This window comes from Ostrinia furnacalis, unplaced genomic scaffold (assembly GCF_004193835.3).
Source record: "Ostrinia furnacalis isolate ACB-3 unplaced genomic scaffold, ASM419383v2 OfSCF6613, whole genome shotgun sequence".
Taxonomy (NCBI): Eukaryota; Metazoa; Arthropoda; class Insecta; order Lepidoptera; family Crambidae; genus Ostrinia; species Ostrinia furnacalis.
This window is the reverse complement of record NW_021136852.1, coordinates 73,990-98,392: the sequence shown is the minus strand read 5'-3', so window position 1 is coordinate 98,392 and position 24,403 is coordinate 73,990. Positions and strand designations below refer to the sequence as shown.

General features: G+C 34.0%; 1 protein-coding gene across 2 annotated transcripts in view; it reads left to right on the top strand.

Moving 5' to 3' along the window:
- LOC114362557 (uncharacterized) overlaps positions 1–22,036 on the top strand; it is a 67,835-nt gene extending 45,799 nt beyond the window's left edge. For both annotated transcript variants that reach the window (XM_028318005.1, XM_028318004.1), the window contains exons 4-5: positions 19,328–20,427; positions 20,611–22,036. In XM_028318005.1, coding sequence (XP_028173806.1) covers positions 19,340–20,224 — 885 coding nt within the window. In that variant the 5' untranslated portion in view covers positions 19,328–19,339 and the 3' untranslated portion in view covers positions 20,225–20,427; positions 20,611–22,036. The remainder of the gene's footprint in view (positions 1–19,327; positions 20,428–20,610) is intronic.
- The last annotated feature ends 2,367 nt before the right edge of the window (positions 22,037–24,403 follow it).

Sequence of the window (24,403 nt, the reverse complement as noted above, 5' to 3'; positions counted from 1 at the left end):
TTTTGAATGCAGTTCTCTTTCTTTACAAAAATAAATGAATGTTTCCTTTGAGTAAAATTTTCTATCTACAGTATTAAGAGTACTTTCCCTCCAGGTGGCATTACAAAATTTCGCCCTGTATAGTTGTGATAGGGGCTATTTTTCAACAAAAAAACAAAGCTGGATGTGCTGTCTTCTGTAAATTATAGAGTGTTTTTCAATACCTGGCGACTATATGAAAGACATTAGCAGAATATTAATCACTTGGAAATAGATACGGCGCCAGTTAAGTACCACACTATAATAAATAATAAAACAAGTAACTTACATATTTAAGTAGTTTTAGTTTATATTTCTACGCACGTATTCACAAACTATGCTTACTTAAGTGAAGCAGAAAATCGAACGCACAGTTTTGAATAGAGCTCTGTGATTGGTTCATGTCACCCTGTGCGTTCACGGGCACTGTGAGACCTCATAGTAATGTTTGTGAATACGGGCGTTACTATTACCAGAGGCTCTAACTATGATGGTTGGTTAAAGCCTGTCAATAACAAAACACAGTCATTTAATAAACTTTAAAAATCCATATCCATACTTAATATTATAAATGCGAAAGTAACTCTGTCTGTCTGTTTCGCTTTCACGCCTAAACCACTGATCCGATTTTGATGAAATTTTGCAGGGAGATAGTTTGAGTCCCGGGAAAGGATATGGGATAGTTTTTATCCCGGTTTTTGAAACAGGGACGCGCGCGATTAAGTTTTTCTGTGACAGACAAAATACCACGCGGGCGAAACCGCGGGCGGAAAGCTAGTTAACAAGAAGCTGAAAAAATAAAATACAGACTGAAAACAACTCTCTTTCTTCCTTCCTTCAACAAGCATTTAAAAATATTACTGTAGAGTGGAATGCGTAAAATATTCAGTATACGATACTTCACTAATTTACAGCAATTTACTTAATTATTAGCCAATCAATTAGTCAAATGGCTATAAGCATTATGTTAGGCACCGACAGTCGTAAAAACCAACCGTTTACTAAGGAATTCCAACAATACCACATTCTATGGAGGTTTTTCTTCGGAATCTCGTATACGGAGCATTGTTAGTGTATTCTTAGGGGCAAATAATGAATCTTTAATTGGCTCAGGATGAACTAGTATAGATCGTGACTTTATCTGTTTGGGATTCAAGCGTTTCATTTACTTTCTTCTGTTCTTTGTGTGTAAGTTTAATCAGTTGCAATTATAAATTCAAAATTCAAGTTAAAGTTGCCTAGAGAGAGATAAAAGATAATAAAATGAGTATTTTTATGGACTTGTCTAAAAGGCTGGGTTGCACCATTTTACGTTAACTGTAACAAACGTCCAAAATCTGTCAAACTCCATACAAAAAACACCGGTTATCGTTATACTTACGGTTGAAGTTAGGTGGTGCAACTCAGCCTAATTGACAATTTCACATAGCGCCATGTAGCCCCAACGGATATACTACATAAATACTTTTAAATTTCAATTTCTGCCTCCCGCGAATCGAACCCAGGACCTCTTGGGTGGTATGCCGGTATGTTGACAACTACACCACTCAGTCGTCAACATGTTAAATACTAATTAAATTAAACATTTTACTAGATTTAAGTACTTTCCAATGTTCTGTTGTTTTGCACTGTATTATCGTTGACTAAATTAAATATTCTATACGTAATATTTATATTACCTACGTAAGTAAAACGTTATTACTTTTCTCAAACAAAACACACAATCAACATAAAACCTTATAAGTGAAGAGACCAATGGAATTACATTATTATTAGTAAATATATCCGTCTGTACACAGAAACAGTGAGTTGGTGTAAATGTCAGGAAGCAATAATACTTACGTTAAGGGTTATTTTAATTTATAGTTCATAGTACTTTATATGGCATATAGTCATTAATGATAAATACGAGTAAATATGTTTGTGAAATAACTTCTTCAGATAGGAATGCGTTAATTTCGAGTAAGTAATTGTTGAGATCAGAAGGGTCTTTAGATAAGTTAATTACCACTTATTGTTCATCAATTATACTTAATTGTCAAAGTGCAAATTCAGAATTCAGCTTTTGCCCGCGGTTTGATCAAAATCCGTTTAGCATTTTTTGCGAAACAGAGTAACCCTTGCAAACTTTCGCATTTAAAATTTTGTAGAACTAATCTGAAACTTAAAATATGGAAATGTACTTACTGTATCTACATTTAAAAAATAGCTCATATAAACTCATGAAACTCATTTTATTTTTGCAAGTAGGCTTTTAAAAAGCACTTACCTACACGTCCCAGTATTAACCCTACCACTGCTTAGGGGCAATAAATGGGCCAGTGCCATAGCATCCTACTAATATTATAAATGCGAAAGTTTGGATGTCATGATGTCTGGATGTTTGGATGTCTGGATGTTTGTTACTCTTTCACGCAAAAACTGCTGAACGGATTTTATTGAAACTTTACAGTATTACTGTTTATAACCCAGATTAACATATAGACTATAATTTATGACGATCTGTGACATACTAAATTTCACGCGGGTGAAACCGCGGGCAAAAGCTAGTATAAAATACATTTTTAATAACTTATTCGATATTCAATAGTTATTTCTTCCTAATCGGAAGTGAACATGTAATTTATTCCATGTATCATTAAATCAGTTTATATTACTAATACTCGTAAGAATACTAAAAAAATACAACGGTTATGGCATTAGAATTAATGTTCAATATAATGTCCATCGTTTGTAGTCATTATAAAGAGCTAAGCATCATATTAAAGAGATATACTTAGTTTAATAGTTCCTCATGCCTTTCTTTTAAAACCACAGCTTTAGTGTGTTATTACTTTTAGTGAGCCAATTTTAGAAAACTATTATAGAATCATCAATCATAAGGATGTTCTTGACTTGTCTTAAAACTCTCTAAGGCAGTGGTTCCTAAAGTTGTCCGGGCTACGACTCATGTAATACAAGTTCCCAAACTCGGGACCCTCCTATAGGAAACCGTTACCAATATACCTAAATAAAGGACTCAGATCGGTAGAATGGTGTGTCGTTCTACAGGCAGGGCCCACTCAATATTCGCTCGCGCGCGACCCACTACTGGGTCGCGACCCATAGTTTGGGAAACCGTGCTCTTAGGAATCATACCGGTTTCATTTGATATAGGGATGCTCTTCACTCTCTTTCCTAAATAATTTATTAAAATTTAGCTCATCCTACATCATTATGAGTTTTGTCATTCTGTTAGATGGGAAAATGAAAATATAGGGCACCTTTTTCGGGTATTTTTTCCCTTATTCATTACTCCATCTTAGGAACCTTACTGATTCTATGATCTTATGCCCGTTTTCACCATCAATCCCTTTTATTAAGTGACCCCTATGGTAACACATAATAGGAATTTTGTTTTCATAGGGGTCACTTCAAATTAGGAATTGATGGTGAAAACGGGCATTAGACTGTTAGTGGAGGAGGTCCCACTTTAGGCACTGCATCTAGAAACAGATTTATATCAACGCAATGAGAATTCACCCTTATTTAATTTAGACTTTTAACGATTACCCAAAAAAGTACTAACCAATTTGTAAAAAAATGAATTAGAGCTTAAAACAGACCATGTTGATTGATACCTGTCAATAAATTCCAAAAATAGTTGTGTAATGTAATCCCAACACCTAATCCATATAACGTTACTTAATTGAGGACATCTTACACTTAATTTTATTACGTTTTTAACACGCAATTGCTGTACATTTTGTTACACTAAAATCAACTTTGTTTCTTTATAAACAAGGTGTGAATTCAGTTTTGATTTTGGACGTGCGTATGCGCATGGAATTAAGCGCTACGTCTTTGTAATGGGGAGGTCGTAATATCTAATGATATAACATCGGGAACTAATTTCTATCGACACCTTCTATATCAGCCGGTAATTGTAGTTCTGGCTGTACTTTGTACAGTCGGCAACGGAATATGTATCGCGCTTAAGATGCTAGATTTTACAATTTTTGCGTCAAAATATTTTTTCATAATGTTTTTTTTTTTCGAATGAATAGTGCAAGGGCATACCTAAATATTTGACTAGCTATATTCAAAATAACTTTATATGTAGAAGATACCATAACAAAGAAAAGTTAAAAACAATACAAAAAAGGTATTTTTTATTTGATCAAAGCACCTTTAACACGGGTGTTACATAGCTTTTTATTAAAGTTTCATTCCAAAGGATTTGTTCTTTTATTTTTAAAGCGAATATCTATCTCTCGTTTATTAAGAACATTACTAAATAATTATGAAACGTGAAACAGTTCTTTAAAGTAATCGCATTTACAGATCAGTTTTTCCGACTAACTGTACTTCACACCATCGAGAGGGAAAGTGATGAATTTTATTGGCTCTTATTTTAAAACGCCGATACAGGTGTAATGGCCCAATCAGGGTGATTGACGGCTCTACACCAAATGCTCAGGCTCGATTGATTGATCGATTCTTTGACCGATTCGTTTCGATCCACAAAGTTGTTAATGTACTCGATATTAAATTACGATTCTAAATATTGTCTCGTTCAACGTGAGAAGAATTTAGATTTAGTTAACGCTATAACATAACGCTAAATAAAATATTTGTTTTCTTTTGTATGAATGACAGTTTGATGCAGTTTGATGTTAATAGAGTCATGAAACAGCTAGTCTCTATTATGTAGGTACTTAATACAACTAAAAAAAAATATTTACTCTGGTAGTTAACTGTAAAGAAATGTGTTTTAAAGAAAAACTCAGGAAATGAGAGGGCAAAAATACCTAAGTACCTACTCTAATAAAAAACTGTTTTTTCTACTCAACAAATCAATCAATTATTAATATCAATTTTCATTGCATCGCTAACACATATTTTCTTCTTTCTCTATATAATGGCCTAATAAACAAGGAACATAAAAAATTGATACGCCTATGCTAAATGCGGATGGACATTTGGGTAATTAATACTGGTAATGTACGAAAACTTAATAAAATTGAATAGTAAATCAGCTTTTTCTTTTATTACACTATTAAATGGTGTACTTAATATATCCGGGACGTGTGTTACATACTTTTTTCTTTCAAATTAGATAGGTGCAATTTCTGGGTAGAACTTCCAATTTCGTTTTTACTAAAATAGGCGTAGGGAAGCCCGGGCAAACCGAATAACCCAGGTAAAGCGGATAAGCGATTTTTCTAGAACACAATAAGAGATGGCTTTACAAGTTGCGGCTGCGTATACAAGTGACCCCTCTGACTACGCCATGACAGTTGATTCAAAGCGACTGGTGCCTTTCGTTTATTTTTGTGACAAAAAAATTGTTTAGTGTGTTCTTCTTACGATTTTCGATCAGGTTTATTCTCATTTCATTTGTTTTTACTGTTAGCTAACCCAAGAACGATTTAGTTTTGCAGATTAACAATGTTTTCTAGTAATATTTGTAATATTAGTAGGGGAGAGTTCGGTATATTGTACCGCCGGGTAAATTGTACCACCCTCATATTTCGTAAAGTATTTATTGAATGTCTGTAATTGCAACACTCAGCGATACACAACTAAAATCAATTAATATCGGCCATGTGGTTTTTGCCGTGACAACAAACACGTGTGTTTTATTTTGAAAAGCATTTTTTCATTGTTTTCAAGTAACTTTTGACAATACATGTTTAGTTTGTAATTTTGTTAAATTTAATTACAGGGTGTTTCTAATATATTATTTAGAAGCGTAAATTAGTGTGGATTACAACTTTTTGAAACATTTTTCGGTATTTATAAGCTATATTTTTTACCAATTTTTTAAAAGCACTATCACCTAGTCGGCTAAATTGTACCACATCAAGTTGTATGGAACTTTACCAAAGGATTTTGAATTTTTTTTTAGTAAATCATATTTTGAAGTTATAATAGCTTAGTTATGTTTGACTAACAATAAATGAAAGCAAAAGACTGGCAAAGTAGATTAGGTACAAGTGTGCGTTACGATAATTGGAATTACAAAACTTGTACTCAAAATCGTGATAACGTGTAAAACAATATTGACTGTCTATGTTATTAACTACTGTTCCTTTTCGTTTCCTAATTTGTTAAGAATGTATCGTATAATATTTTGCCATAGTTTTTTTATAGGCTTGAAATTTATTGAAATCCAATTTAGTAACCCTGTGGTACAAATTATCGAAACGGTTGGCTAAATTGGACCGAAGCTCTGAACTCGTACTTTGTTGATTTGTGCTAAATATACAACAATCATGTTAATTAATACTTATGAAATAGTAAGTTGAATAATGTATCTTTTATTATATACCATGGACATTAGCAAAAACAAAAGAAAACTATGTGTAAAATGGGATTGAAAAAAACTGGTCCAAATTAGCGGACTCTCCCTTATTACATCAAACTGCAATTGAAATGTTAAGAAAAGGCATGTCTAGAAATACACGTTTTGGGCAAAGCGGATAGGGCAAAGCGGATAACTTATCTTTGTATGAGTAACTTGTATTTTATTTTTCTTTTCTTTTCTTTTCAGAATAGTGTTTAAGTATAAACGTAAAACAAATAAGAAACGTAAAAGGTATTAACTTCTACACCAGTTAAAAGCAAACAAGCAATAAAATACAAAAAAAAATGATAGTAAAATGGATCCACCCATAGAGGACTGGATCCAATGCTCAGAGTGCCACCGTTGGGCACATTAAAATTTTACGTTATTATGATGGACTTGACAGTTATTTTTGCGATGACTGTCAGGAGTTACTGCCTAATATGCTATACCCGACGTAGCTTATCCACTTTACCCGACCGGGTCGGGTAAAGCGGATAATGGAAGAGGTTTAGAAAAAGTAATAATTAAGTATGAAGATATTATATTTTGCTACTTTTAACTTTACAATTGCAATTGTGATTATATGTGCCATAAATCTATATATATAAAAATGAAACCCGTTTCGCGTTGTCACGGCATCACGTGTGAACGGCTGAACCGATTTCGATAATTCTTTTTTTTAAATGTTTGTGGAAGTCCAAGGATGGTTCTTACGGAAAAAAATATTAAAAAAATCTCTACGCTAAGGCGGTACGAAGTTCGCCGGGTCAGCTAGTGAAAAATAAAGGTTGTTCCTAAGTTAAGTATTTCTGTGTTATTTTTTTGTTTTTCCTTAACTTATCCGCGCTGCCCGGGCTTCCCCTAATAAATTATCTGAATTTCAGTTAAACGTATTTCCTAGATTTTGATTAAATTTATCACGTGCATTTGATAGATGGTTCTTTTAATATAAAATGATACGTTTTAATTGAATCATTAAACTGTCTTTGAAGAAAAATTATAAATTTATGTACGATATTAATTCCTGTTTCAATGAAAACACTAGCTAATAGCAATATTAATTTTATTCACAGAATTCTCGTTGGAGAAACATGCATAAATGTTTGTTATATAATGATTCATAAACTGTATGCTCTACTTTACAATGTAAATAAGTCCCTCAGGGGAAAAATAGAATAAAAGGCTGTTTTTCTACATTGCAAATGGCCCACCATATTTATCTGCAAAGTGAACATATTATTTCTGTATTTTTCACTTTTCTTTGCAAACATTAACTCAAGTATTCACTGTTGCATCATAAGTAGGGGAGAGCGAGGAATGTTGTAACAGAGGTAGGTTGTAAATAAGACAATTTTTCTGAACCTAAGACTTATAAAACTAGCAACTTCGCGAATTCCTTGCTTATTAGGAAAAGAGAGAAAGAAAGAAAAAATAGTTATCCGTGTAAAAGTATTTAACTATATGTTTCCGATTTAAAAAAAAATATAACACACAGTTATGTAAGTACAAGGTACTTAGTTAGAACCAAAAATGGCCACCGCTCAGCAATTCAGCATGTGTCATGCTCTGAAGTAGTAACCCAGGACATGATGCTGTTATTCTGTGGAAGTAATTTTTGGAGACTAGACTGGTGCTATTCGACACAAGCCACAGTTTTCTTGAAACTGTCAGCTCGTTTTATCAAACGTGTAGAGAAATTGGCTTTATGACAACTCACCTCTGTTACACTCTCCTCGGTCTCCCCTAAGATTTGATCGTTGATCATCATAATTTAGCACCTACAGATTGGACCGTATATCATAGCGAAGAAGAAATTACGTGCGTTTTTGAGAAATCACTTATCACAGTATGATGCATGATATTATTGTTAAAGCAACTGGCTGTGACTAGTAATTAACTGACAATATCGCGCTGTTAACATATTTATAAAATATAATTTTCATTTTCATTAAATTAAAAATAAGCGGTGTAAACTAAAAAAATATTTTGCAGTTGTTTATTGCATTAAAATGTTGTTTTAATAGATTTCAATTTCATTCTTATTGAGATAACAATTTATAGTTCTCGTCCATAAAAAATGGATGACATTTTCTGCCCGTTAAACATTTGAAAATAGTCTATTTTACTGAAAAGATTTCATTTATATATAAAGTACAACTTACATTCAATTATTGTAATAATTAGAATTTATGTTGCTTATGTTACTGTAAAAGCTCGAATTACAGTAAATCCTAAGATATTCCAGTAAAACCTAAGATCTACCAATTCCTAATGGTAAATGTCCCAAAAGGTTCGCGATTCGAACTCTTACCACCATTTCGTTGGTAAATCTTAGGATTTACATTAATGGCACGGTAAATGTTGAAAAACAAAACATGTCATAACGTGCTCAAGGCATCTCATCATCATTATCATCAGAAATTACTTCAATTGAAAAAATTTAATCTATATTAATATTGAAGTTGCCCTCTATTTCTAGTCGCTCACTTAGTAATGTAGTCGCACGGACAGAATTTGGATATCTAAAATGGATTAAACATAACCCACTTTTTGTAAGCTCGTTCTGCATTTGATTGTTAATCAATATTCGTCGTTAGTTAAGTTAATTTTTCGCTTACTTAAATTCATACCGCTCAAGTTATCATCATCAGTCGCTAAGTTATTTTTTAGTCGATCGTTTTATAATTCCCCATTAAGAATTACTCATTGTTTTATTCCTAAAACCAACATCTACCAGCTGACATAGGTAAAACCTAGTATATGCTGAATTCGAATGGTAAAAGCTCGAAAAAATCGTCGTATTTTCAGAAATACTTACATTTACCAACTCATGTGGGTAAATCCTAAGACTTACACTTAAATCTTAAGATTAACCGTAGATCGAGCTTTTACAGTAACACATGGATCAAATGTTTAATGTTGTTGATAATGTAGGAGAGCCACGAAGGAAATAAGGTGTAGGCTAAATCCTCCTCTAATAAATTGAGAAAGGATTCTCCTGCAGTGTGATGATGGATGGTCACAGCATTAAAAACCATTTAAGAGTACCACTCCTCAGTATTATTCTAATTATCCTATTTTACCTATGGGCTACATTACCATCCTGATGTTAGATTTATGATACAGCTCAATATGACCAATCATCTTAATTAGCATAAGGCCCTTCGTACACAGGCTACGTAAATCTTCGATACTGACGACTGTGGGCTCTACTCTAAGCAACTACCTCAATACAAATTCATAGCAGGAACAACGCGTGCAACAATAATTTATTCAAAGTCATCCTTATTTGTATAGACTATAAAAATTTCAATTTCGTCAAATACTTATTTTAAAAAGACTAATAAAAATGTCTTTAGTTGTTTGGAATATTCAATAAGGCTTACAAATCGTCAAATAATAAAAAAAAATACTATTTATAGCCTGACCAGGAACATAAAAACCCTCGCCATGTTGCGGAAAACTAATGGTACTAATTTCTTTTAATGGCAACAGTAACTGAAAACTTCATTGACATGTCACCTTGCATGTCAGTCTATTGTTGTCAAAGTGTAAACAAACTTTATTTTAAATGTGTGCAATTGATTTTGTGAATTAAATTGCTAAAATATTTTTATAGTCGTGAAAGAAAAGTGGTTCACGATGTGTTAATGTATTTGTCGAAGAGAAATACTAAGGGTTCGGACAATATTTTCATTGAATAATGTTTCCGACAAAGGTTGTCAAATTGACTGACATGTTTATCGTATAGTACAGTCCACTATGAAAATTAGCTGTAGTCTGTTTCAACTACCTATTTTAAAGTTTTTTGTCACTTTCTAAGTTTTGAATTTTATGGAATTGGGAAAGAAGTACCGAGTTTGAAGCGTTCATGAGCAGACATTGCAGTTGAATATTCAAGTTCTGAATTTGATTATTGATGAATAATAAAATAAATCGTACTAGCTCGATTGATGGTTTCATTTAATTTATTTAAACCAGGTTAACTTTAATAATATTTTTCGTTCATTTATGAAAATATCTAATTAGCCCGTAATCCTGAATCCTGATACATAAATTTAGCCTATTAATTTAACACATGTACGACTGTACTCAGTGTTGCACTATCAAATGCAATTGAAGCGCCTCTATGCCAGGGTTTTTATGTTCCTGGTCAGGCTATAAGAACTTTTTAACAACCTATGTACTTACACAGAAAAGACAATAAATGATTATCTTATCTTATCTAAAGATTTGCTCTTTTGTAGCCTCTTTTTATTACCAGCGCTTCGAGACCAACATTTGACAAGTGCTGAGAGTTGATCACCGACCTATCAAAGACTAAAATCTTCAGGTATCGATGATTTAATGGTCTTGTGTAGGTACGAAGGTCTACATGTAGTTGATGAACATAAATGTGTGTTGTCGTATTTCTGCGTGGATATGATCTCAATTAGAGCAACTTTTTACTTCAACGCCTCGCGGTTAATTGTAAAGTTTATTACTAGTCTATATTTATCGAAAAGTAGTTCATGTAACTCGCAAGTCCTATTTGGTATAGTTACTTTGTTGTTGGAACAGGACTCGGTGTTATAAATAACTAGGGATGGGAGTTAAACCATTTAACAAGTGTTTGATGAGAGGTTTAAAAGTGCACTTTAAATAAATCTAACCTGTCCTTCTGAGAGTACCCATCAGTCAGAGCTAGATATTTTTTGTATTTTGTAAGAATATTGTTGAAGACGTGGCCTTTTAAACTTATTCATCGGTAAAAGTAAGTAAATACTTATTACAACTTACCTCTTTTTACAAATCTTTATTCATTTTGGTAGATCAGCAGATATGCTATGTGATGCAGGAATTTATTTAAAGGAAATAAACTGCAATATTTCAGGTAGAGTCTTTTAAACTCGTATAAAATAATAATAAAACCAACAATATCCAAATGAGATCAATAATAAATCAATATCAGCAATAATACTAAATCTCCAGCAATATTAATAGCTCTCACTAAACAATGAAATGATAAAAACAAAAACGAAGCACTGGCAGCAAACATTAAAATAAAATTAACTGTTCCAAGCGTCATAATTCTCCCATCCTTGTTACGTATTAAAAACAAAAGAAAACTCAAGGTATAAGTACAGACAACTGCACATCTGACTGTAAACTTTGTTGCAAAGTCGCCCCAATAACAACTATACATAAGATCCCATAATAAAATTTATATATACCTTAACGTGGTCGCCTGTACTAGCAAGGACGCGTACGCGCAAGGTCGTTCCTTAACCCTTATTTGCTTGATTACACATAATATATTCAGCTCTAAATGCCTGCTAAGGCTGAAAGCTGCAGAAAGCAAGCGCAAATTGATCGCTGACATTCTGCGTCAGCGCATTTATCAGCTAATATCATTTTAAAATCAATTACAGGTTACACTTAATGGTTAACGTGAGTTTCTGTAATGATCAAGTCATTAAGTAGGTACTTTATTTTAAAATGAGGAGAGAAAAGGGCCTATTTGATACTATGCTAGTTTAATTAAATGTTCAACAAATAAGATAAGACTTTAAATACTAAGAACTTGTCGAGGATAAAATGCTGGAAAAATTAAGATAACTAAAGACCTTAATCAAGAAAGTCCTTATAATAGTATCATTTCTATCAGGTATTCCAAGAAGAGTAGGTATATCAAATACTAAATTATTCCAATTATCACCTTTATTAGCCCAAAATTGAGACTGAGTTGCTCCACCTTATTTTAAGCTCGACTATAACCTTAACCAATGTTCTGTGTATGAAGTTTGACAGACTTTTGACGTTTGTTAAAGTTAAATAAGATGGTGCAACCCAGCCTTAGCAGAGCTTTTACTATGGCGACTACAACAATACCCATACACATTGGAAATATCTATGATCCGACGTGGAAATCATTGGGGGAGGCCTATGTTCAGCAGTGGACGTCCTGTGGCGAAATGATTTTAAGTCCGCCTTATGTACAGTGTTAAGTGCATGCAAGTTTTAAATAAATCAATGTTTATGATGATGATAATCTTGTCTGTGGGTCCATCATTGCCCCTAGTTGGTTTCAACCTTGCAACTGAAGCTAATATTGGTCCAGTAAGCAAACCACTAGCCAATTATGTAAGAACAACGTTATCGATCAAGGTTTACACGAAAAATGTAAGTGATTCAGTAGTAAGCCAGATAAGCGATATCTCAGATGTAATCTTGTAGTTCAATCAAGTTGCTATATCTTTACTTTGAATAGTTATTGCAAGATTTGCAAGTTTTGCATTTCAATCTACATAAATAAAAATTATTCGCTATAAATGTTGTCAAGTTCAAAACTTGAGGTCCAGTGAACCTTAATTATTAAGCTGTCGATTTTTTAAAATATTCAGTAACATCCGAGGAAGGTTAAAAAAAATTACCGGAAAACCTGAAAACTCAAAACTCAGTAAAACCGCGGGCAGTGGTCACTTAGTAGAGATGCTCTTTGGTAAAAAATCAATAGGTTTTGTTTTCGGTCCAAAATACCTGAAAATCTTTAACATGAGTATCTTTAATTTTGTGTCAATCAAAAGTACCTAATTAGTACCCAAAGAATCAATAGTTATTTACAACAGAAATACATACCTAGTAACTTAAAAATGATGTGTAAACATTATTTACCACGATCAATCGAACTATCAACAGCAGCAGGTGCGTAACATGATACTGTGAAGTGATAGTGTGTGTCAGTTTGTATCTGTCGGCAGAATGACAAATATAGCATGCAAGGTATTCATTACAGCATCAGCAGCAACACTTTTGCTTAGACTGAGTTGCACCACCTTATTTTAACCGTAACAATGTGCTTTTTATTGAGGATTATTGTGAAGTTTGATAGATTTTTGACCGTAACTATGACAATAACCGGTGTTTTTTGTATGGAGTTTGACAGATTTTTGACGTTTGTCAAAGTTAAGGTAAGATGGTGCAACCCAACCTTAGGCTAAGTTGCACCACCTAACTTTGACCGTAACTGTAACGGTAACCGGTGTTTTTAGTATGTAGTTTGCCAGATTTTTGGTATGACATTTAAATTAAGATGGTGCAACCCAGCCTTAGAGTTGTTCAGTCGCCAACAGATCATAGTACCTACTTACGTAAATAGCTATCGATTGATTTTGAGTCGCTTTCCATAATAATATACTTAGATCACAGTTGCTTAAAAGTTTTCATTTTTTCGTAGTTACGAGCTAAAACATGGGAAGTGTACTGTTTAAAATCGACTCTTAACATCCGAGAACTTTTAAAAACTATTAAAATATTCATACTTGCTTGACTGAATTATGTAGGTATCGGTTATAAATTATGTTATACATTTTTGTTCTAGAATTTTGCATAAAATTACATTTTTACATTAACTGTTCTGATAGTTTATTAACACCCTGTATAGTAATATTATTTTAATAAGCTTATATAGTTAACGTGCTAATTATAATCTTGGAATTGGAGCCATTGCGTGCAATCTGTATCTGTTTCTCTGAAATCGACTCCATTGTTGTAATTTAACACATTTTTACTGAAAAAAATGCAAGCAGAACTAAATAAGTTATTATTATACATAATGACCCTCCATAATTACCTACTTGAGTTGTGTACTTAAAAATTTACTTAAACGTACCCTACATTTGTTGACTAAATCCTTCGCTATTTTATAAAATAATGTGAAAAAGGACAAAGACTTTTATCAACCTTACATTTAAATAATCAAAAAAGTTTGCTATATTAAAGAAAGACTTCGAAAAATTGCGTTCCGCTGAGAATTGATATTTCAAATAAAAAAGCTTGTAATAATCCAGAAGATTAACACTAGAGTGCTCGCGCGGGTGACATATGTCACCCAGGGTGTAAAATTTGTAAATATTTTTTCAAGGTATCGAGCTACAGTACTGCCATCTCAGGTATTCTTCGAGCATGTATTGTCGCACATTTTAGTAGTAACGCCATTTTGCTAGACGCATCAACGTGAGTGCAGAAAACATTTAAAGTGTTTGGGTGACGCATGTCCCCCGCGCGAGCACTCGAGGAATTGTTTGATCCCCTAGCGTCGCGGTTTAAAATCAAGTTTACTTTCATGTAAGCTCAAGGATATAATATTTAACCATTTTTTAAACATTTACAATAATTATATTGTTTTATAAGCATAAACTGATGCAAGAAAGTAGTTGTTTTAGATTGTATGCAATGTAGTAATAATTCACCTAGGACTATAAAATTAAAAACCAGGATTCTTCTGGGCTTGCGAGAACACCAACTAGCACAAAGCTTGCCAGTATTGTGGCAAAGGACGATGTGTTTTTTGCACAAGAGCAAGAAATCGAAGCACTCGTAAGCAAATGTAACAAGTGGAATAGGCGTTTTTGTCCAGATCATCAAATCATATCGTGCCCGAGTTGTGATCAAAATATCACAGAATAAGATCAATCTATTGATTAACTTTCTAATTAGGTGATATTTTTGCCAAAATAACGGGTCAAACGACTATTTAAACTACTTTGGTCTCTTCGACTCGAAAATATTGGAAAAATATTGAAGTATTTCTTTTGGTTTATAATAAGAGTTCATAAAAGAATTTCTCACTTTTTTAAATTATTTAGTAAGAAATATAGTTGATGTTTAATATTATAAATTGTTTTACTTGTATTAAATAAGATTAGCAAAAATAAACCCATATCATAATGGGGGACATATGTCACCCGCGCGAGCACTCTAGGAGTATTTAGGGGCGCGAGCACTCTAGTGTTAGGCATGCATGGTTAACTTCAAATAAAAGTGACGTCAGAGATCCAATCAACGATGTCCTTTTGGTATGATACAAACATTTTTTATAAGCGTACAGATTATTATACGAATAAATAAACGTTGACCATAATAACCTCGATGACTTTTAGATCTCAAATACTCGACGCACAGTGGAGCTACGGCTTTGGTGCCATAGTAACAAATGCTAAGGCAGACGTATTCTGTCAGAATACAGCACTTTTTTTTGTTGGCCGGCACTTTTGATTTTGGACCAAAAATGTATGAAACGTGGATGATGTCCTTTACTAAATTGATCGGGTGAAAAAAAATAATTCAGGTCTGAAAGGGTTAAAGAAAGACTTCGAAAAATTGCGTTCCGCTGAGAATTGATATTTCAAATAAAAAAGCTTGTAATAATCCAGAAGATTAGGCATGCATGGTTAACTTCAAATAAAAGTGACGTCAGAGATCCAATCAACGATGTCCTTTTGGTATGATACAAACATTTTTATAAGCGTACAGATTATTATACGAATAAATAAACGTTGACCATAATAACCTCTGATTATATTGTTCATTACTCCAACTGCTCCGACAATATTTCGTATGTAATTGCTCAGAATGCGCAGTATCGAACTAACGAGTGGCGCTAAAGGAACTTAATTGTGACTCTGATCTTTAAAAATATTGCTACTCACTGTACTCACTTATACAGGGTGTATAAGACAAGCATCACAAGAACAAAGCGGCTTTGAACCATGGTTTCAAATTTTTCTACGAGAACTTTAAAGTGATTGATGGCGATTTCACATCTACACATGTGAACTGATGATAGCGAAATGGCTTTGCCACATTTTTGATTAAGGCGATAGCAGTTTATGAAGTAGGGCAAGTAGAGTTAGAAGCTTGGTTCTTCATGAGATCTGTCAACTTTTTCACGATACAAACCATGAGTGGTCTCGCCTTGGCAACATTTGATATTACAATGTAGTGTTTCATTCTTACCTTACTAAATATGAAAAATGCAAAAAATAGGTACATAATTAGCACTTCGTGTTTTAATTTGTGTTCCAAGTAAAAGAATGACACCCAATTGTTAACACCCTGTATTATTAAAGCTTGGTTATAACTGCCCGCGTTTTAAAGTTCACCAGTTAATTTTTCAAAGGTAGAGTCGTACAGAATGTTCGCGTTTTTTAATTGGGCTGGAAATATTTGTAAACTATATCTGTAATTACGCATATTTCATGTCTGTCATTAAATTATTAACATCGACACAGTTGGAAGGACTAAGTGGGTTGTAGTTTATTTACAGTATAGTTATTTTGTAACTAACCCACGTGTTTTGTTCATGTTTATCTAGAGAAAGAGAGAAGCTTTACGTATATGTTTTTGTTTGAAATTAGTAATTGTAAGATGTTCAGTTACTTGATGATATCTCTATCTATATAAAAGCGAAAGGTCACTGACTGACTCACTCATCACGAAATCTCAAAAACTGTGCTAGGACTAAAATTTTCTAAAATCCTTTTAGAACGTAGGTGCTCACTAAGACGGGATTTTGCAAAATTCAACCCCTAAGGGGATAAAATGGGGTCCATGGACCACACTAAGTCGTGGGCGGCCGCTATTCTTGTATAGAGAGATGTTCCAAATCTAGGTAAAGGAAGGAAGCTTCTGGGTTCCCGAAAAGGGAGCGTTTTCTCGAATAGGTACGTACCTACTACGATTTTTTTTAAGTCAGAGGCTATTATTATTTTTCTCTGTCAGTCGATACATCGACAGGTAGGTATTGCCGTCTTCATAGCCAGGCTGGTGTGTCAGTTCAATTGATAGGTACTCAAGTGATACGTTATATTAGTCTAGATAACGTTGAATGACAACACCCGGGAAAGCTAGCAATTATGATAAAATACATTATTGTATGTAAATACTAATCTAATATAATAAAACGAGTACCTAATCGTTCATTCAAACCTACTTTAAAACGCAATTAGTTTCCAAATAAATTAACGCCCGTATTCACAAACGATGCTTGCTTAAGTAAAGCAGCACATCGTACGCACGCGTTGAATAGAGCTCTGTGATTGGTTCGTGTCACTCTGTGAGTCCACGCACACTGTGAGACCTCATAGTAATGTTTGTGAATACGGGCGTATGTCTAGCGACGCATGAACATCGATGGCAAATCGATAATCCAGGCACAATTATTATCAAAAGAAAGCTAGCTATCATTCGATCAATAAGAAAAAAATGGTGTTGACATGACTTTAGGTACTTGGTACATCACTATTCATTTGTACTGTCAATAATAATATATCGTCATGTCGATGTCGCAGGCAAATTGTATGATTCCGCATTTTACAAACGGCGTCGTCAATTCACAAACGCTCGCTGTTCTATGAAATGCCGAAGGCAAAATGTAAATTGCCTTGGCACTTTATAATGTGCCAAAACATTTGATAGCCAATTCAATCGCTGTTTACAAAATGCCGCGGCAAATTGAAGTATTTAGTTCTTTTTCTCACCACGCGAGGCGCTGCTAATCAAAACAAGAAAAATGGCGTCGGATAGTGGTTTTGTGATACAGAAAACAGTGCAAATTCTACGTATTCAAAGGACTTTTCACAAAAAAAGACATTTATTATACTTAGTGAGTTAAGTAAATTTTACGATTCACAAATAGGAGCAGTGAAAAAGCTATGGAAAAATAAAATAGTTTTTGAGGTTATCCGGCACGTAAAACACGCTAAGGTGACAATGGAATCTGGTGCTCGGAGGACTGCTGCGGAATATATTGGTATAAAAAATATTGTGTTATGTCTTCTAGACTTCTTCTTGGTATAATTAAAATATAAGACTTATCTAAAGGACTGACTATCGAAACTTATTTAATGTCATATTATTATGTACCTACCTATAGGTACGTCAATAGTTTAAATTATTCTAGTGTTGTTTTTGTTACGAAAATATTTTAATTACTTTAGGAGTAGCAAGTATTTTAGGTTTGTCTTACTTGAATAGATACCTACCTGATTTCTGAAATTATGTCTGATTTGTCCAACGTGTGTTTTATGATGGTCACCCTATTGCAACAATCATAGTCGAAATTTTATCAATTGAACGAGTTGCCAATTTGCCTTCGGCATTTCATAGAACAGCGAGCGTTTGTAAATTGACGACGCCGTTTGTAAAATGCGGAATCATACAATTTGCCTGCGACATCGATATCTCGGAATATCTCAATAAAACATGAACATAACTTTAGCAAGAGTGAATCTGTTATTTCCAACATTACTTATCTTATGAAATTGCAGGCGCCGTACAAAAAAGGCAAAGATCCGTATTGCTATGCTAAATGAAATTCCATACCATATAATGCCTTATTTAATAATGCTATTTTGAAAACTGTTATGCACCTATGTGTATGATTATGATGCTAATATTATTATACTTACACGTAAATAATTTTAAATCAATCGTTTAGTAAAAGTTTAGATGAATAAACCTATGTCTGTTTACACAGTGCTCATGATGATTGAGCTAGATTATAGAAAGCTAATAGAGGTAATAAGGAGTTTACAAGACGTAATGATTTATTATAAACCAAAGATAATTATGAAATAAAGAAATATCTTTGGACAATTTCACACAGCGCCATCTAGCCCCTGGCTAGCGCCATCTCGCTTGTGATATGGGTAGCTTATCGAATGTAATAAAATAGTAAAAGTAAGACGTTCAAAAAGGTTTTTCTATTGAGAGGTGGGACCCTAAAAATATTTCAATGACTTCAACCAGTTTGTAAAATTATTTAGTGTAATTACTCAAGCTGAACAATTATACAATACTTGCTTTTGCAAAGCTATTAAATATTAACAATATTGAATAAACAGTAGTACTGGACTTGTTAATAAACATGTTGGATTCGTCTTTTTATCATGTTGAAGGACAGTTGCTGCAATTATTTTTGTGTATTGTTTTTACGCTTATTAAACATAATATGTTACTTTTTAATGTAATGAAAAAGTGATTTCAAACTAATATCACTGAAATGAAAAAATATGTTTCACGCCAAAACCAATTTTTGTTTAACATTCGTTTGTATGTTTTTTTTTCCAGTCGAAATCTGTGCAGGCCCAAACCAGGCGGTATCATAAAGTTTCTTGTTGTTAATCCACTCTAAACATTCACATTTCTTCTTTCCAGAAACAACACAACATGAAGACCCCAAGCACACTGCTCTGCTCATCGATCCTCCTGTGCCTGGTGATGCTCAGTCATAGCGCACCCAATTCAAGAAGATCCCGAGCTGCAGATGTAGACGAAGAAAATACTAGGCAAAGCAAAATACAAGAAGATTTCAAGGAAGAGGGGTCCACGGAAGGGCCAACCCCTTCGAACAGGAAAAACAAAGCGCTCAACCTCTTCGGATATTTCCCCTCATTCTTATCCTCAGGCTTGGACTACTCAGACGATGACGATGATGACGTCACTTTCTCCGTCAATGACGACCATTTTGACGACGATGACTTGTCTAGAACCATCCCTAACAGACGCAGGCAGCAAAACAAGAAGAAGAACGGCAATGGAGACGGTTATCCTAACGACAACCTTAACTCACTCCAGTATGATAACTCGCCAATTTTCTACATCAGACTTCCCCCTACACCGTACATGTTTGTCCCTGGTCTAGGCTACGTATCGCAGCCCCCCACTCTTGGCCCGCCAATGCCTCCCATGATCCCTCAAGGAGTAGGTCCTCAGGACCCGTTCATCAACCTGCCCCTCGACTTCATCTCCAACGGCAAGCCCACAGGCGTGTATCAATGGAACGGTGGAGCGGGTTACCAGCAAGTACCTCAAATGCAGCCCGTTGATCCTTTCGGCTATGGAGCACAGCCCATGATGCCATCGCAGTCACGTCCCAACTACAACATGCCTTCTTATAACAAGCCAAAGCCTAAGCCAGCGCCTTCAAACTCCAAGATCACGAACCTCAAAGGCCAGTACGTCTTCAATGGAAAGCCAGGAGACAGTGTGTACGTTCTTAGGGACACATACAACTCCATATACTCCGATGCCCTTCAAAACTTCTACCCTTAGGCTTCAGGTGGTGACCACCACTGCTGGACACGCTTGACTGGCTCGTATCGAGCTCATGTAATTAGGATTTGAAACGAACCTTGGAACCAGGATGTATCTTGCCGGTTATGTATTTATTACATTAATTATATTTACTTACATTTCGCGATCAAACAGGGAAAGTGTATTTCACGAATTCAATCATCAAAAGAAATGAAAGTTCAGTGTACCTACCATGAGTTTACGTTAGGTGTGCTCGCTAGCGAAAACGTCAAAAATCTCCATGGAGATTTTGTTTCTTGAAAGTAGCCGCTAGGGGCGCTGCACAATATGTCATACAATTAATGTCATTTTTTTACGCAGTCGCTAGCGAGCACACGTAACGTAAACTCATGGTAAGCACACAGGTCGTTCGTTAACTAAATTGTTTGCGATGCATATTAATTATGTTCATGGTATTTATTTGATTTTGAAAGTTATTTAAATTGACTGTTTAAATAACTTTCATTAACCGTGGCTGAAAGATTTGGGATTTTCTAATTATGTAATCACGATTTGTTTTTTTTATAATTTTGTCAGTTTTTTTATTATGTATAATTTTATTTATTAATCCAGAATTACCATAATACTCTTCTATGTAAAATCATTGTAAAAATAAGTTGGATTCTTTTTTTAATTAAGTGAATAGGTAACTTACTATTTTATACGACATGTAAAGGGTATACAGCAATTTTAAACTAAAAGTGTAGGTCTTTTACCAATTAATAAAGTAACTAAAATAGATGATCAGTCATTAATTTGCTTGAATGTAATTAATTTGTCACAGCCACTCATGATTTAATTAATTTTAATTGCTCTAGTAAGCTTTAATCGAACTAAAAGATAATAAATAATGCTCAAAATTATTCCGATGACATCTACTAATTTAGTATTAAAATAAGTGATTTTTCTGAACTTAATTAAGTTAGTTACAATACTTCCTTTCAGTCAATTATTAATTTAGTTGTATTAATTTTAAATTCTTAATTTATTAAACACCCTATATTTATTTCATCACGGATTAATTTATTGTAATCTTACATGTAGACCTAAGGTTTACTATTAGGTACAAATTTATAACATAAAAATATTAGTTAAGTCATATTATTCATGTAGCTTTGTGAGATTGGAAAGTGTAATAGCCAGTTATTATACGGAACCAACTTTTTAAGTTAAAATGCGTACTTATTATACACTATGACAATAAATTGTAATTAATGTTATGTACATAGTATACTTACTCGTAGACGAATACGTATAATGTATGCTCAATTTATTGTAAGTAGGTAGGTACTTATTATTGTTTACCCTATAAAATTACAGACAAGTAATTTCGAATTATTATGGGATGTAAGAAGTACATACTAAAATGTAAATGGTAATAAAATAAAACTGGAATAATCTAGGATTTCAATAATTCAACTTTCAATCAGAAAATTCATCGCACGTGGACGCTGAAAGTGTCACAACTCAAAATTAATGATATTAGGAAATAGTCTTTTGACCTATCATGGTGTTTTTATCTCGCTTTAACAATGATAAATTTAAGACCTTTCAGAGTCTGTGTGCGACGTGCGTGTTATAGCCAAAGTTGCCTGAAAAGGTGCTCCAAATTCATCAATTGAACATAACATAACATCTCTATGTGGTTATTATGAAAAACGTGAGTTGTATCATTATTAACACATGGGATCATAACAACTGAAAATATACCTAACATCATGACAAATAATTAGTAGTCTATGTAACAGTGTATTTGTTTAGTTTTTTTCAATTGTAAAGAACGAAAGGAGTGCAATTATAGAAATAAGCGTTGAGTAGGTAAGGTGCTTGAAGTTAGTCACCTAGGAATTGTCTAACATAGAATTTATTAATTAAATAAAATCATACTTTTTCACATAGCGTACTTTTATTTGACCCGTTTACCTAATACTTCACTAATTGGTAATGTCGCCAACAAACATATTAACTAAAGTTTTCTTTATGGCGCTAGCTAATTAGAGCCACGTGTTTGCGGGTTCGAATCCCTCATATGCTTCTTAACCAATTATTTTTTTGTTTCATAACTCAGCGATTAATAGGTAATTTACCTATTTATCGTATTAAGGCTGGGTTGCACCATCTTACTTAGACTTTAACAAACGTCTAAAATCTGTCAAAGTCCATACAAAATACAGTTATCATTATAGTCACGGTTAAAGTTAGGTGGTGCAAGTCAGCCTAAGTAATCAAGGTATTGGCAATGATGATGAAAGTAGTTTAGTAGAAAACTTAGGTAGGTAATAATCACCGTAGTACCTTAACCGTAAGTTTTCTGTGTGAATTGAACCCAGGACCTCTGGATCGAGAGCACGAAGGCGTCAACGGTGGAGTACAATTGACATTTAATTACACGTCTCCCTCAAGGGTCAACACTCGGTTCTTAGTTTAAATGCTTATTCACAGAGCTACGTCATAGATTAGGTATAGGATTCCACTATGATCACCTAGAGCTATAGGTGATCTTAACCATGCATGGGTGATGAAAGGACACCAAATGTCGCCTGGAGTCCAAAGTGAAATGGACCCTTAGGTATCTAAGTACTAGTTACTACGTGTGGGGTGAAACTCGTACCTATCTACATTTCATTTTGTACGAGTACTTACTATGAGGTTACGGAGGAGAATTCGGCCTTGTGGTTGCGGCTAGAGATAAAGAGAGATGCAGTTAGATACAGTAGAACACACTTTATCAAAAACTAGCTGACCCAGCGAACTTTGTTCCGCCTTAATGGCAATAAATAACGGGATAAAAAGTATCCTATGTCCTTCTCCTGGCTCTAAACTACCTCCCTGACAATTTTCAGCTAAATCGGTTCAGCCGTTCTTGAGTTATAAGTGGAGTAACTAACACGACTTTCTTTTATATAATAGATTACCTACACAAAACAAGAAAATAAAGAAATACACAAAAGAGACATCACAATTTAGGCGGTCTTGTCGCTATAAAGAAATTTCTTCCTAAGTTCCAATGTTTTCAACGAGTATTACGGCATCCATCTATGTGTAACTAATTGTTTGTGACAACGCCTTATAAAATTAGAAATAGATACATACAGTCGAGTTCATAAATACAAATACATAATCAAGATTTCAAAATATTGTAGCGCAGTAGCGCAGACAATACTCAGATCTTTTGTAGGTATAATCGTTAAAACGCTACAGTATTTTAAAACATTGGCACTGCCAATAAATTATGAAGTCGACTAGGTATACCTAAGTACCTAGTTCCAGGACACGCTTCGGAAGTTCGGAATGTTATAATATGGAAATGTACACCTACCTTTAAAAGCAGGACATCCGCGTTCCAAAAAAAGTAACTTTATGTTTGTTTCACACGTCATCCCTTTCTTGTGTAATTAAAAATTCGCTGCGTAGGCACAACGTCCAGTACGGATCAAAGGGATTACACGCTTGCCCTCAGGTCAGCCAGGCTAGAGAAAGTTATGGCGAGGTTAATGTGCTGTTAATGAAATACGTATTAGGCACAAATCGTGATAAACGTAAAACACTTTTTTGTTTTGAGTTAATGTATTAAGGTTTTTGAGATATGCATATTAATTAATAATAAGTCTTAGGACGTTTTAGATGCGATTTTGCAAAAATAGGTAAGCTGAATCAGCTCTGGTGATTAGACCTACCTAGAGATAATAATTTTGTTTAGTATTGAAGTCCTTGTAAACCCTCTAATAAAGAACTAAGCAGACCTTGTTGCCCTCTTAATTACGCAGGCTACTTATCTAACTAAATAGTAAGTAGGAAAGTCACCCTACTAACATTTTTGCTTCAACCGAGACTTGAATGTACGACAGACGACTACAGTGGTATTGAATTCCATGCCTACTAGTTACCACCAGGCTAACGTACCTAGGTTGCTAAAATTGTGGCAAGATTAACTGAGGCTAGGCTTCTAGCCATGACGCAGCTGTAGAAAAAGAAACTATAAAAATATTTACAGGCGTTTGATCTCTACATACTGTTTTAGTGTTTTGCTTTGTTCGAGTAAATAGAAGGGTAAAACTTTTGATCATCTCAGTAGAATTTATTGGAAATTATAGTGCACTGCTATGCAATTAATATTTTTTTACGTTGAATTATTTTTTCATTATTTTGGTGAATCGA